Source organism: Chrysoperla carnea, chromosome 3, assembly GCF_905475395.1.
Source record: "Chrysoperla carnea chromosome 3, inChrCarn1.1, whole genome shotgun sequence".
Taxonomy (NCBI): domain Eukaryota; kingdom Metazoa; phylum Arthropoda; class Insecta; order Neuroptera; family Chrysopidae; genus Chrysoperla; species Chrysoperla carnea.
The window spans coordinates 92,100,635-92,116,216 of NC_058339.1; the positions used below are offsets into that span (position 1 = coordinate 92,100,635).

Sequence of the window (15,582 nt, forward strand, 5' to 3'; positions counted from 1 at the left end):
ATCCCATATTTTGGCTCGATATCTCCGAAACTAGTTTCCTAATCGTTATATAAATACGATTTTTGTAAATTATGGGTCAAAATTACCTTATAAACAGAGTTTTATCGAAATCGGAGCCAACATTTTTTTTCGATTTTTTCGATTTTTGTAAAGGGGTACCCCTTAAAAAAATTCCAAAAAATCGAAAAAAATTGATGGTTTCTGATTTGGATAAAACTTAGTATATAAGGTAATTTTGACCCAAAAAATTCAAAAATCGTATTCATTTGATGATTGGAAGCATAGTTGTTGAAATATCACCCATTATCCCATATTTTGGCTCGATATCTCCGAAACTAGTTTCATAATCGTTATATAAATACGATTTTTGTAAATTATGGGTCAAAATTAACTTATAAACAGAGTTTTATCGAAATCGGAGCCAACATTTTTTTTCGATTTTTTCGATTTTGTATAAAGGGGTACCCCTTAAAAAAATTCCAAAAAATCGAAAAAACCAATACTTGTAATTTTGGAATAATTAATAATTTTGAATGGAATATGCAAAGTTACGCAAAGTTAATTTTTGATAAGGAACATTTTTTACATTTAAACTTTTGTTCTATCTCTATCGGTTTACAAGATGGGTCCTACGGACCCAAGACCCAAGACGAACTTGACCTCACTTTTTACGTCCTGAGTACGCTGTAAAAATTTCAGCTTGATATCTTTTTTCGTTTTTGAGTTATCGTGTCCACAGACGGACGGACGGACGGACGGACGAACAACCGGAAATAGACTAATTAGGTGATTTTATGAACACCTATGACAAAATGTTTTTCCTAGCATCATTATTTTTAAGCGTTACAAACTTGGGACTAAATTGTTTCTAGAGATAATTGGTTTACCTTAAAAATGTTTAACATATTCAATCGACTTTATTCAATTGATCAACCGTCATAAGACGAAATAACATGGCCGCTACACATTTAAAAACTGAAAACTTGGAATCTCAATATAATATATTTTTAGATATTTTCTCATATAGAGTAAAATACCCTATTTAGAGAAGAGATTTCATCATAAAACGCAAAAACATGGCATAGAGGAGGTAAAGTTCGCTCCAGTTGCCAGACGATTTTAAGAACTGTTATCGAACTAGAACAAATTGATAAATGTGAGCTCCTGAAAGATCCTGTATATTGAACAATAAGGTGTACCATAATTTTGAAAGGCAAACCACTATTGTTTGAAGAGAAGAAGAGTTTATAATATATATAAGTGTACTTTCTAGTAAAGTGCTATACACACATAACTTCCACTATATGTTAGCTAGAAATACGTACCTACCCACGAGCGTACTATGAAGCTTGAATTTGTTAGCACATTGCTATCGTAGCTGTAGACACTAAAATATATTGTATATGTACAAAGTGAACCTCTTCGAATTATCGTTAATAACTGACTGCTATGAATAAAAACTGAAAAGAAAAAAAAAAACAAGTCCAGCAGTTTATTGTATAGCGACTTTAATAGTCGGAATCCATTAAAATCAAGACCGGCTCAAATCTTCCCAATAATTGGTCCCGAAAGTCGATATACAAACTACTGAACTGGTTTTGTTTCTTTTCAGTTTTTATTTAACGTAGTCGGGTTTTTTATTTTTTAAATTAATTTTACACTTTTTAGTTAGTTTTTCAAATATGAATGATACCCCACTTAACTTAGTTCGTCGACTTTCCATTTTAGCTTATATATGTATGTTTTTTCTATTGTAGCGCTATAGAGATCAATCGCGTAAGCCCATTTTAATGATTCTCAATCGATTTATCTATTTAATAGGAATTCAATGATTCCCTCATTTAGCATAGTTTGTCGACTTTCTTTTTCTTCTTTTTGACAATATTATGGCACGCCATTTTACTATTTAATGTTCGAAAAAAAATGATCGTAATAATAATACATTATTATTATGTTATCATCATAATAATAATGTATTATTATTATGTACATAATTTTAATTCAATCATTTTTATTATGTACATAATTTTAATTCAAACATTTTTATTATGTACATAATTTTAATTCATATTAAATAGTAAAACGGCGTGCCATATATTTCCATTATGAACATAATTTTAATTCAATCATTTTTATTATGTACATAATTTTAATTCTCTATTTCCATTATGTACATAATTTTAATTCAATCATTTTTTTTTTATCTAATTCAAATAAAATTAACTGATTTATTATTATGTATCATCATAATAATAATACATTTTTATTATGATGATAACATAATAAAAATGTTATCATCATAATTTTAATTCTCATCTCTCTTTGCTCATCTTATCTTATATCAATCTCTCTTTTACTAAGATTTATTTTACAAAATATAAAATATAAAATATAAAATTTCTGATTGAAAAAAAATAATTAATTAATTTTTTTTCTCGATAAAAATTAGCCTATTAAATAGTAAAATGGCGTGCCATACAATATGGCATCTGGTGGTCACCATATTTAATATTCATTACTACCATATCTTCAATAGCACTCACAAGGTTAAGACAAATCGGTTGGCCTAAGAATAATCAATATAGGTCCACACGTTTGGTCTCTATTGTGCCTTAGAGGAATACAAATACATACATATATAGTGTGTCCCCGGATAGAGGTAACCATACTTGTAAATTTTCTTATTTTGCATTTTAAGAAAAACAGTCATTCTTTATAAGAAGTTTTGCTTATTCTGAAAGGTATGTAAGAATATTTAAAACTTCTTAATAACATACAGAGTAGCCCAAAAATTGAAATCACTATTTTTCTTTTTGGTAATCTACCTTTCTTTTTTATAAATTGGCGAAATGTTACTAAGAAAAGTTTCTCGCAATTAACAATTATGACTCAAGATATCTAGAAAATATCACTATACAAAATGTCAAGAAGATTCGAGCACTTTAATTATAGCATCATTTTTTATTTGAACAAAAGCTGTAATTATAAAAAAAACGAAACAAAGAAAATAATAATAAATCAATTAACATGTACTATCCGAGAGTGTATTTTTTTGTGGACTAGTTTAGAAAATTAAAAAGAAAATTTATTTTCTCGGATAAACATTCACTAAGATTGGAATTGTCAAAGTTGAAAAGATCTTCTTGAAATAGAGTCATAATTGTTAATTTTGAGTAACTTTTTTTAGTAACATTTTGTCAACTTATAAAAAGGAAGGGAATTTCACCAAAAAAAAAAATAGTGATACCAAATTTTTAGCTACCCTGTACATTATTTAGAAGTTTTAAATATTCCTACATACTTTTCATAATAAGCAAAACTTCTTATAAAGAATGACTTTTTTTCTTAAAATGAAAAATAAGAAAATTTACAAGTATAGTTACCTCTATCCGGGGACACACTGTATATACTCAGTATCACAAAAAATGCACGGAAAACATATAATATTATAATATCTGGATGACCGAGCTTTGCTCGGTATTCTTAAAAAGACACAAATTTTATCACTAATAGAAGACCGTTTTAAATGTCTCCACACAAATACCAATTTGAATGTCCCGGTAATGTATTTTATTTCATTAACTACGATATACACCAATAGATGTCAGGAAGAGTTATAATTTGCATTGTATTTCATTAACTACGATATACACCAAGATGTCAGGAAGAGTCATATTTTGCGATGTATGTTTCAGTTTTTCATGAAAAAACGAATAAAACGACGTTTTTTTAAAATGAAACCTTGTTAGATCGACTTATCGCCCCAAAAAACCCCTACATACTCATTTTCATGAAAATCGTTGGAGCCATTTAAAAATATATAAAATTTAGATTAGACACCAAAATTTTACCGATAAATTTAACTAAGTCAAGCAGAAAAAATATTTTCCAAAGCATCTGAGAATAGCAGATACGAATATCTCTTATGATTCGATTTCCCTATCGAAGCAGAGTTTTTAATAAATAAGCTGTTAGGTATTTTGAGTACGTGTACCTTTTTCCACCGCAGTCTTTCGCCAATAGTACTTTTAACTGAAGTAACAGTAAAAAGTAGTTTTGTTCAATGAAGGTGGTTTTGACTAAATGATTTTTCCTTACTTTTACTTCAGTTATTTTAACTCCAATTAAAATTAATAAAAAAACTATAACGTAAATGTCTTTTTTCGTTATTTTATTGTCAATTTTTTAAGTACTTGTTACTTTTCTTTGTATTAAACGTTATAATACCAAACCTTTGTAATACACTAACTCTCTTTCCAGGTTATACACTAAAACAACTCGGCCATTACAACTTCGGAAAAAACAACTCGGTACAAAAAAAAAAAAACAAACAAACAAAACCGACTCCCACGCGGATTAATGAATGAACGCAATCACAGAGTTAACCAGAAATCCCAAAAAATCCCGCAGATCCGTGCTCATTCGACCTCAATAAGGGCATGGCCAACCCGTGGATCAGTGAATGAACGTAATCATTGGGTTAACCAAAAAGTCCAAAAATCCGCATACTAATGCTAGCTCTCACTAAAGGCATGGGCAACCCGTTAATCAGTGAGTGAACGCAGTAGCATGGCTAACGCGAGTTGTTTTTGTACCGAGTTGTTTTGACCGGAGTTATTTTGGCACCGGGTTGTTTTTGTGTAGAGTGGTTTTTACCAGAGTTATTAAATACCAAGTTATTCATGACGGTTCCCCTCTAGTGATTAAAACTAGTTTTGACCAGAATCGTCAGTCAAAACTCTTTTGGCCGCAAATTTATAGCCAAAAGCAGTATTAACCAATGATTTCTTTTGAATGGGTAAGAATTTTGATTGTGACATATACACTGCATTCAGTAAGTGCAAGTAGAAAAATATGGTCTTACAATAAAATAATATCGCTATCTTTTTCTGGTTACACTTAGTGCGCTATACCAAAATGATAAAATTAGCGAAAAGAAAAGAATTGTTACAAATATCCTTCTTTTTATAATTTTGACGAGATTCTGTTCTTTTGCATGCATGAATGACCCTGTAATACTCTGTACTCTTTTATAGATCATAGTAAAGTGTAGATTTTTTACCTTGGAATTTTTCTAGCGAAGATAATTTCTTTTTATAAAATAATAATAAACTTTTATAGACTTTGTAAACTGCCTTATAATCGAAAATTCAACAGTAAATAAATTCTATTTATAGAAATTTTTCCTTACAAAAATAAATTCCTAATAAATGATTAAATTTTTTTAGTGTTGTTGTTTTTTGTACGAAGTAAAGTAATTACTGTCCACACAAAAATATTCAGGTTTGAATTATTAAAGGGAATTTATTTTAAGGGCTCCTAAATATAATTTTACAAGATTCTCCAAATAGTTAATGTAAATAAATAAATGTTTTAAAAAAAACTATAAAAACTAATTTTTTTAACTAACTGAACTAAAAACTAGAAAATAAGTTGAATAAAGGCGTTGGGTGTCATAAAAAGTCATTATAAAATATCAGGCAAATCATCGGATTTTAACTTTGTTTTTAACTGCCGACTTTTCATGTACTTTCGGATATTGCCAAGGTTTTTTTTTTCAAAACCTGACTACGAGTCGAACCATTACAAAGCAAGAATGCAAAATACTGGAAAGAACCCAGTTTTGCGTTATTGCAAGACACAACAGTTGAAAATTTCCGAATTGATGATCAAAATCCGATAGATAAATGTTTTTACCCCACTTAAAGCAGTTTTCCAATCTATTTTTCATTAAACCACATAAACCATATAAAAATAAAAAATAAAAAACGCTTTAAACAGATTAAATGCATTTTTATTTACATATTGATTTGGTTTGTTTTGTTTCAGGTAATGTTTTTGTGATAGCAGCAATTTTATTGGAACGAAATCTACAAAATGTTGCCAACTATTTAATATTATCATTGGCGGTTGCGGATCTATTAGTTGCATGTTTGGTGATGCCATTAAGTGCTGTGTATGAAGTTAGTAAACAATGGACGTTAGGACCAGAACTGTGTGACATGTGGACCAGCAGTGATGTACTATGTTGTACAGCATCCATTTTACATTTAGTTGCTATTGCATTAGATAGGTAAGTAATTATGTATCTATATTTGTTTTGTGACCTCTATCAACTTCATTGAAAAATTATCCATTGTTCTCTATTATACCATGTATATATGAAATATACATAGTATATTAAGTTTAGTCCCAAGTTTCTAACGCTTAAAAATAATGATTGAAATGAAATGATGAAAATAATTATATTAGAACGATTAGAAGGGCCATTTGTGAAAAACAATTTAAGTGGAAAATTGAAGTTTTGAAAATTGAAAAACCGATGATTCTTTCTTTTTTTTTTTGCTCATTGAAAATTACATGATACACTATACAATTGTGAATGGCCAATTATCTTCCTTTAATTATTTTCCTTTACAATTCCATTTCTGTGTTTTGCCAATCAAATGCTCAAATCAAATTAGTTTGATGAAAATTAGTTTTTCTTTATCTACGGCCAAAAGTACGTACTTGCTGCTTTTGTTGGTAGGCAGAAAGTCCGAAATTTATACTTAGATACCAAAGCATGAATGTCGAACTTTCGGCCTCCCAACAGAAGCAGCAAGTACGTACTTTCGGCCGAAAATGACGAAAAATAATATACACTACAAGGGCAGAAAGTTTGCAAAGCAGAGCTCTGAACTGCGCGCCATGATGCAAGAATGCCAATGCAGGAATCTCAAACTTTCTGCTCTTGTAATGTTATATACTATACAAGCCTACTTCTAAGATAATCGAGTAAAAATAACAAAATATCCAATTTATTTAGCTGCAATATGAGTACATATTTTTATTTCTACACTGTATAAATTTTATTTTATAAATACTGTGACACTATCATCGCATCGTGTTTAAATATTGCAAAGTAACATTTTCTATTGCGTTCGCTCTTCGTTCGTTTTTACAATGCATATTTTCTTGATCTTTACAACACAAAAGTAAATAACAATTCATCATTTTTTTAAAGAAGATAAAAACGGTAGCAACGCCTCTCGAAATAAATATCTTTACTATATAAGTATGATACAATATCCACACAAAGTATTTCCGGTAAATGTTAAACACCTTGGGCTCAATTTATGGTATATAGCTAATAAATCTTTTTCAATTTTTCCCTCATCCATTTTGTGGTTCGTTGCAACACATTTAAAAGCACGTCTCATAAATATACAGCAGAAATGTCTTCCTGTTTAAAGGAAAGATTTGTGAATATTGGGAACAGTACCTATTCAGGAGCGTATCGTAGTTTTAAGTAAAATATAAATTATTGAACTATCAATTGCAAAATTAGGTAACGATATCATACTTCAGTGGACGAGGACGGAAAAAGAAGAAATCTTTCAATTTTGACCTATAGCACCGATTTTAATGAAAATTTGGGATTAAGATTTGTTCACCCTCTAGATAAAAATTTATATTGCCGAGTGGTGCTTTTGTCCAGGGAATGGTAACAACCGCTTCTAGGTGCTGGAAAAACATTTATTGATAATGAAAAAGTTTTATTTAAGTATATTTCGAAAAGTCAATACTTTCCGAGTTATGGGCGATCGAAATTCAGAGTATTTAACGCCAAATAACTGGAAAATTTGACCTTTTTGAAAAAAGTATATAGTTCACTTTTTAAAGTACCTACTATAAAAAACCTTGAAAATGAAAAAAGATTTAAGTCATTTGCACGAAAATTAACGGAGTTATATCGAAAAGAAAGTTGCTCGTACCTTTATTTATGTTTTGTTCAGCACAAAAACTGATAAATTTACCGCGGGAGCTAAAATTAATGCTTGCCGCTTTCCAATTTACTTAATGTAAGTACTTACAACATGCCCAAAAAGCTTTAGCAGTTTCGAATATATATTTTTTTAAATATAGAAATTTAAATGCAAAAAAATTTTCGAAAAAAAAATGTCTTTATCATTAAACAACTCGAAAAATAATTTTTCAAAAAATATAAATCCAAAACTGCTAGAACTTTTTGAGTATGCTATAAGTATCTTAAATGGTAAAGTAAAGTAAATGGTAAAGCGTCAACCCTAGTAGCTCAGTTGGTTAAAGCGTAACCAAATCAGTTCGCGGTATTCTTAGGGTAGCGGGTTCGATTTCCGCAATCTCAACCTAAATTATTTTAATTAATAGTTGTGATGGGCTGGTGTAATGCATGGTATATGCCTGAAGGAGGTGCACTCAGCCTGTGAAAATAATCGAGGAGCTGATAAATGAAATTATCAGCGGAGAAGGTCGTAAAACACATATATGGTATCACAATCGGCTCTATTGCCTAAGTGTGTGCTTGTGGACAGCCAATATAACCTAACCTAAATTAATTTTAGTTCCCGTGCTATATCATCAGATTTTGTGCTAATTTTCAAGGTTCTTTATAGTACCTTAGAAAGTGTACGATATACTTTTTCAAACAACGCCGAATTTTTCAGTTATTTAACGTTAAATACTTAAATAGTTGTTGCCGGTAAACAGACAGTTGCTTTCAACTAGCTAGTACCTCAATAAATATCGCACGAAAACTAATAAAATAGTAGAGTAATCTTTTCCTCTTTTTATAAGCTAAATTTTCTATACAAAGTTTTTTTTCTGGGGTGTCAATTTTTCTAGTTAGAGATTAGAGAAAAACTTATGAAAACCGTGATTTTTACAATGAAAAACATCGATTTTCAATAGCCAGTAACTGAAAATTATAGACTTTTCGATTTATGCTTTGATGACAGTTTTTGCTTAGAATTTGTCCTACTTTGGATCCTACCCATAGCCATTTTTAATCTAATCATTTCCTCTCTCTAGCAGAGAAATCTTCCACTCCCTGGGAGAAAGCACTACTCGTTGCCATATTACTGTTGTTTCCTGGCGTCTTATTTACTTACTTACCCTTAAATTTTCAAGTCAATCGGAGCTATAGGAAAAAATTCAGAGGTTAAATCCTCGTTTACTAGAGTATCAAACATATTTGCATACTTGACAAATTAACAGTTTTTTTTTAATTTTTAAATAATTAATAGGGTTTTTTATTCGACAGGTACTGGGCAGTAACCAACATTGATTATATTCACCAACGCACAGCAAAACGAATTGGTATGATGATCCTTGTCGTGTGGAGTTTAGCTTTTGTGGTTTGTATTGCCCCGATGTTAGGTTGGAAAGACGATGAATGGGACCATCGAGTAAATAAAGAACTCACTTGTATGGTTAGCCAAGATCTAGGCTACCAAATTTTTGCCACTGCATCCTCCTTTTATCTACCACTATTAGTTATTCTCATCCTCTATTGGCGAATCTTCCAAACTGCCCGAAAGCGTATACGAAGGCGTCAAGCAACAAGTGGAGGTGCTGGAGGAGCTGGAGCCCCAAAAAATCCAGCTGCGGGCGGTGTTATTGCGGCTGCTAGTGGTAGTGGAGGAATAGCAGCGGCAGTAGTGACAATCATAGGTCGACCTTTACCCACCATATCTGAGACAACAACCGCATTTACAACAGTATCATCTGCGAACACAAGTCCAGAGAAAACATCATTTGCCAATGGGTTAGAGCCAGACCCACCTACAACCGATATGGTCTCATATCAACCTCAACAATCTTCCCATCATCATTATCCAGTGAAGAGGAAAAGTAAAGATGCAATGGATTCGAAACGTGAGCGTAAAGCTGCAAAAACTTTGGCAATAATTACGGGTGCTTTTGTGATGTGTTGGTTACCATTCTTTATAATGGCCATATTGTTACCAGTGTTTCGAACTTGGACATTCAACGAATATTTAATGTCGTTTTTTCTATGGTTAGGTTATTTTAATTCAACGTTAAATCCAATTATTTATACAATATTTAGTCCCGAATTTCGACAAGCATTCAAACGAATTTTGTGCGGGCGACGTGCCACAGCACGTCGACGAAATCGACACTTTGGTGGTATTAGACATTTTCAATGATGCGCAGATAGTGATCTCCGTTCAACGGATCGTGGTGCTCCACCGCCTAGTGCTCGCAATGTCACGTTTAAGGTTGACTGAGCCAGGTGGAGCAGCGATTCGAGTCCATCCGTTGACGAGATCGCTTTAACTTCATTATCACAATCATTAACTAGACCATCTTCAGCTGTATATCCTAGTAGTAGTCAAATTATACCGAATAGGACTAATTTTAGTAAGAAAAATAATTAAAAATATTATTCGATGTTTTCTAATTCATGACCAAATCACTTTTTAAACTCTAATAAAAAACTATAATTGTTTAGAATAAAATTAGGAATCCTTAATTTTTTGTTTGTTTTTGACTCAAGGTAAGTTTTTTGTTTTTTTAACTTATTTAATTTTTTTAAGTTCACGGCGCCATTTATTTTAGAGTTCATTTAAGTAATTAATCGCCGAAACGAAGCACTAAAGTTCGAAAATTTGAACTGTAAAACGGATTTGAATGCGGTTTTTTGGAAATTTTGTGACCTAAATTGATTTATAAAAAATTTAAAACATATTATTTACATTAATAATATGCATTTTATAATTGTATTATAAATATACTAAATTCACAATTAGGTTAATAGTGATGAAAATGATTCTTGTTACACGGGAGTTTCGGGGGTCGCTGAACAAAAATTTTGCGATAGAATTGGTATGCGAGGTACCTGGTACCCAGGATACAAAGAGTCCAGCGACCCGGGCACCAGCTACCGATTCTACGATATTCGTGTTCAGCGACTCCAAAAACCTCCAGGTAGCAAGTTTGGATTCATTTTCATCACTATTAACCGAATTGTGAATTTAGTATATTTATGGTTAATTTAAAATTCAATTATAAAATGCATTATTTATGCTTTATTGGATATTTCTTAAAAATCAATTTAAGTCACAAAATTTCCTGATGCTCTACCGAATCGAATGCAGAAAATCGCATTCAAATTCGTCTTACTGTTCAAATTTTTCGAACTTTGACTGTTTTTAGAGTTTCGTTTCCGCCATTATATACGAAAAAACTTCACTACTTTTAGCAATTTAATACTCAGTGACGTAACTCATGACAAAACAGTGGCATCATAACATTATAAGTAATAGTTATTAACATCATTAGCTTTTTTTATCAAAGTCCGATTTTTTTTTTTTGGTTTTTTGCGAACCACATTCACGGCGGAACATTTACATCCTACATTTTTTGTTGTTTACCCAAGTTGATGTCTTTTGTTAGAGAGCTCGATATATTACACTCTTTCAATCAAGTTCTTAGAAATGGTTCTTAGAAAAATATATGGTAACCATTGTCATCATACTACAAGATATTAAAACCTATTATATTCCAAATTCGGTTTTAATGTCATGCAATTTGACAATGGCTACCATATATTTCTCTTACTAACCATAATCTGGAGTAATTTGGAGCAATTTAACTGCTATAAATGTTAGAAAAATACGAATGGTTTCATACACTCCAAGCACTCGAAATTAGAAAAGAAAATTTGTTTATTTGCAAATTTTTTACTTTTTCTAATTTTATTTAAAATTATTTTCTAACTCTTTGTTTTCTTTGTTTGTTTTTTTTTTCAGAAAGTTGATAATTTGTTTTTTTTTTTTTAAATTTAAAATATTTCCATTAGCAAATTAAAAGTAAAATAAAAAATGAACTAATTCGAGTTAGCAGGAATTTTCTAGTGAAGCCATTTTAAAAAACCTAATTGATATTGTAATAAATAAAAATGACACAATCTTTGTTGTTCACATTTTAGGGCTTTAAAATTAATTTTTTAATTTATTTCAAGTGGTCGCATGTCTATCTGTCGGTGCGTCTGTCTGTTTATGGACTATTCGAATATATAAAGGCTGCTTTATATTAGAAGAATGTGGAATGTTTGATTTCTTTATTTATTAGTGCCAAATATATAGGGAACTCTTTTCAACAAATTTAGACGGGAAGTGACAGTTTTTTTTTCGATAACTAACTTATTTTGAGAGACATCGAAGTTGAAAAAGGAAAGTAAGAAATTACATTATGTGGAATAAATCGCTATTTAAGTCCTTGTATATCATTTTTGCAGCATGTTTTTTTTGTCCATACCTTATCTTCCTTATTCCTTTATCAAATTCCATGAGTCACCCCTTATTGTCAAGCTAATCATGTTGGCTTCTGGCGGAAAATATACTTACAGTCTAAAAATGTATCGCTTAGGAAAGAACAGGCTAGACAAATAATTTCAATGAAAAAATATCATCTTATTAGGCAAACATGATTCGAATGTAACAATTTTTATAGATGTTCTCCTAATACGGAAAACATCATTAAGAAGTAAATCAGCTACTGTAAAGATATTTCAAATGAAACTATTTTTAAAACAGCCCTAATACATATTTAATAACTTTTAATTTTTTTCACGACTTTTTTACGAAATTTGTTCTTGTTTTCTTAGTTTTAGCCACGGGAAAATGACAGCGACTATATAAGACGAATTGCATATTTGTAGTCACAATTTCCACGCGTATTAGTCTCTATGTAATTAGCTTATCGTACCCCTTAATTTTAATATAGATATTCAATGAATCTGCAGCCGAATCAGCATTACGGAAACCGAATATATGCGACTTCGTCCAGCTAAAGTCACAACCGCAAGCAGTACGTCTTATAGCAGAACAAGTGTAAATCAGCCTTTATAACACGCGTGTACTGACTGTATAAAACAGTAGCACTCTAATTGATTTGTGTATATCAATTTTTTCATCCTAGAATGATTTCGTTCCAACATTTTAGTAGTAATTAATTGTTATTTTCTTTACAGACACACTTTTAACGTTTTTTTTTTAATGTGCCTCCTAAAAATGTCTAGTTATCATGGCTGACAGTCAGTCAGTGTTGGATAAAAGCATGTTGTCAAGGTCGACCCAAGTTTTAAAGTTTTAGAAACTATCTGGTAAATCCATTATATTGCAATTTGCCTAAATAGAAAAAGAGGGCTTAATAGATATTCACAAAATAAAAAAAAGGATGTGTGTACGTAATATCAAATATAATAATTTATAAATAATGTAAACAAAAAATGCAACATACTCCAGTCAATCAATTTATTCTGGTCGTAGTTGACTTAATCTGTCATCTACCTACCCTCATGTGTGGCGTAAGGGGTGCAAGGGGGTGCACATACACCCTCACAAAGATAAAGATAAAAAATTCATTGTCCTCCTCCACTCTTTTCGACGTCAGTCCCGTACGAAGAAATTCATGTCTCACCATTGATTAAACGTACAGTAAATACGCTCAACTTGCCCATAAAACCATATCTCCGCTGTTTTTCTGTTATTTTTATCACTGTCCACAATTCGCATGCATACAATAAAACAGGCTACACTTAGGACTTATCTATACAACTTTCCCCTATATGTAAAGCAATAAATAAAACCTATCACAAATTTTTATCACATAATTTTATATCAATGATAATTTTTTTGAACTTACTGGATATTAAATCTGTAAAAATTATGCTGTCATGGAAAATTGATTTTATGATGCCATTAAAATTTATATTTATTATAATATAAAGTCCTTTTTTGCTAAATAGATACATTCTTCCTTCGGCGTAGCAAAAAAAAGGAGTTTTTCTTTTTTCAATCTATACCGGAGTGAATAAAAAGAAAGTAAACTTAACCCAATAGTTTTTTTCACAAATTTCACCGAAAAATATGAAATTTGTGATCGGAAGTTCGAGGAAATGCTTCGACGATCATGTAAAATTACTTCTAAAATATATCATACTACTTTCTCAAGCAGAGAAAATAGATGAACAAATCAATGTTTAAATCTTCGTTTCATGCGAAACAGATTATCTTCTCAAATCACTAATCATGAATAATCATTGTAATTGTCACCATTTGTCACTATACGGCTGTCGTTAGCTCTTACCAACAGACCCAAAAAACCAACCAAACAAAAAATTGGCTCAAATTAGATCGCTGCTAGCGATTTTTGTCATACTAAAAATACAATCCAAATTACTGATCCTGAAAAATCAAATTAATTGCAAATTTTGGAGACTACAGGTTGAGTGTAAAGTGAATATTTCAGTTCAAAGTGAAATTTTCTCCCTTTCAATATATAATTCGCAGGATCAAATCCCCTATAACAGTCTTTCTCAAAGTGGGCGATAACGCCTTTTTGTGGGTACTAAAAACCCACAGGGGGGGGGCCTAAAGTAATTTCTATAGGATAAATGTATGGGATAAGACTGGTATAAAACGTTTTAGAGGGCGCTGAAAAATGATTTATTCTCGAAGTGGGCGCGGTAGAAAAAATATGTTTAAGAACTTCCGCTCTATGAGAAAATAGTCCTGACTAGTGATGAGATTTCTCAAATAGGGCTAAAAAGGACTCTTAGGTCGTAGTTCACGTTAATATTAAGGAAGTTCCAGCGAGGTAACTACTGTAAAACCTAATTTTTGACAGAATTTTATTAATTTTTTTTCGCAGGATAAGAATAGAGCTTACTATTAAATCTCAAGTCAGAATGCGAGATAATTAATGCCAAAGTTCATCATTTTGACGTAAATTGATCAAAATTCCAAACTCAGAGCATTAATGATATCGCGTTCAAAAATGTCAAAATTCCTGAATCTTAGAGATTTAATGATAAGCCAGCCCTATTCTTAGGCTGTGAAAAAACATTGGTTAAATTCTGTCGAAAAGTAGTTTTAGAGTAGTCACCGCGCTGGAACTTCCTTAAATATCGACAAATTTATTTATATAAATAATTTTTTCCCGAAATTGGTTTTTCGTAGCTTCTCGGTTAAATCAATAATGAGTCGTTGTGTTGGTTAAAGGAAATAAAGTGTGGCATAATTCGATTCGCCGACTTTTTTTTAATTATTCTCCCAAGATAGCGGTAATTCCAAAACGCCAGAGTAAAAATTTTAAAATAGACAGAAAAGTGGGCAATTTTGACACTTAAAGGATCGACATGGGAGACACCCTATTATTGTTTGTATTAGAAAAAATTTTTATTGTAAATTGAAACATTAAATTCGAGTCGTGAGTTTCCCCACACATTATATTAATTTTTCTTCGAATATTATTTTTATTATTTCTTAAATTTTCTCAATTTTTTTTTATTGTCGCTTTATAAAAAACTAAATGCCAAATTTTTGCAGCTAAGCATTTTTGTTTTTTTTTTTTAAATATTTCTTCTAGAATTAGACATATCGACGTTTTTTTTATTGCTAAATGAAAATAATAATCTTTAGTACTGATGTGAGACCCGCCTTACAAAATATTATAGAAGCGAGTAGAACGTTCTAAATTGTAGTATTTACAAGTTCGAGGTCCAAAAAAAAAAAAACAAGAAACAATCTACGATTTAGGTCGGATCTATTCGATCCTAGCAACAGTTTAGCAATAATATTTAATATATTTGTAATTATTGTACATAATTATATGTATAAAAAAAATTTATAATTTTCGTGAAGTACAATCAAAAAACAAAAAATCGAAAAATAATTGTTTTCTAAGACTTCTGTTTCAAAGTGTGAATTTTTTTAATGGAAAAATGAGTTTATTTTGGAAATTTTGTATGTT

The 15,582-nt window shown here is 30.8% G+C and overlaps 1 protein-coding gene across 1 annotated transcript in view; it reads left to right on the forward strand.

Annotated features, from left to right (window-relative positions):
* LOC123296353 (5-hydroxytryptamine receptor-like) overlaps nucleotides 1-9,971 on the forward strand; it is an 87,646-nt gene extending 77,675 nt beyond the window's left edge. The window contains exons 2-4 of the mRNA XM_044877814.1: nucleotides 4,904-4,977; nucleotides 5,815-6,073; nucleotides 9,065-9,971. Coding sequence (XP_044733749.1) covers nucleotides 4,904-4,977; nucleotides 5,815-6,073; nucleotides 9,065-9,971 — 1,240 coding nt within the window. The remainder of the gene's footprint in view (nucleotides 1-4,903; nucleotides 4,978-5,814; nucleotides 6,074-9,064) is intronic.
* The last annotated feature ends 5,611 nt before the right edge of the window (nucleotides 9,972-15,582 follow it).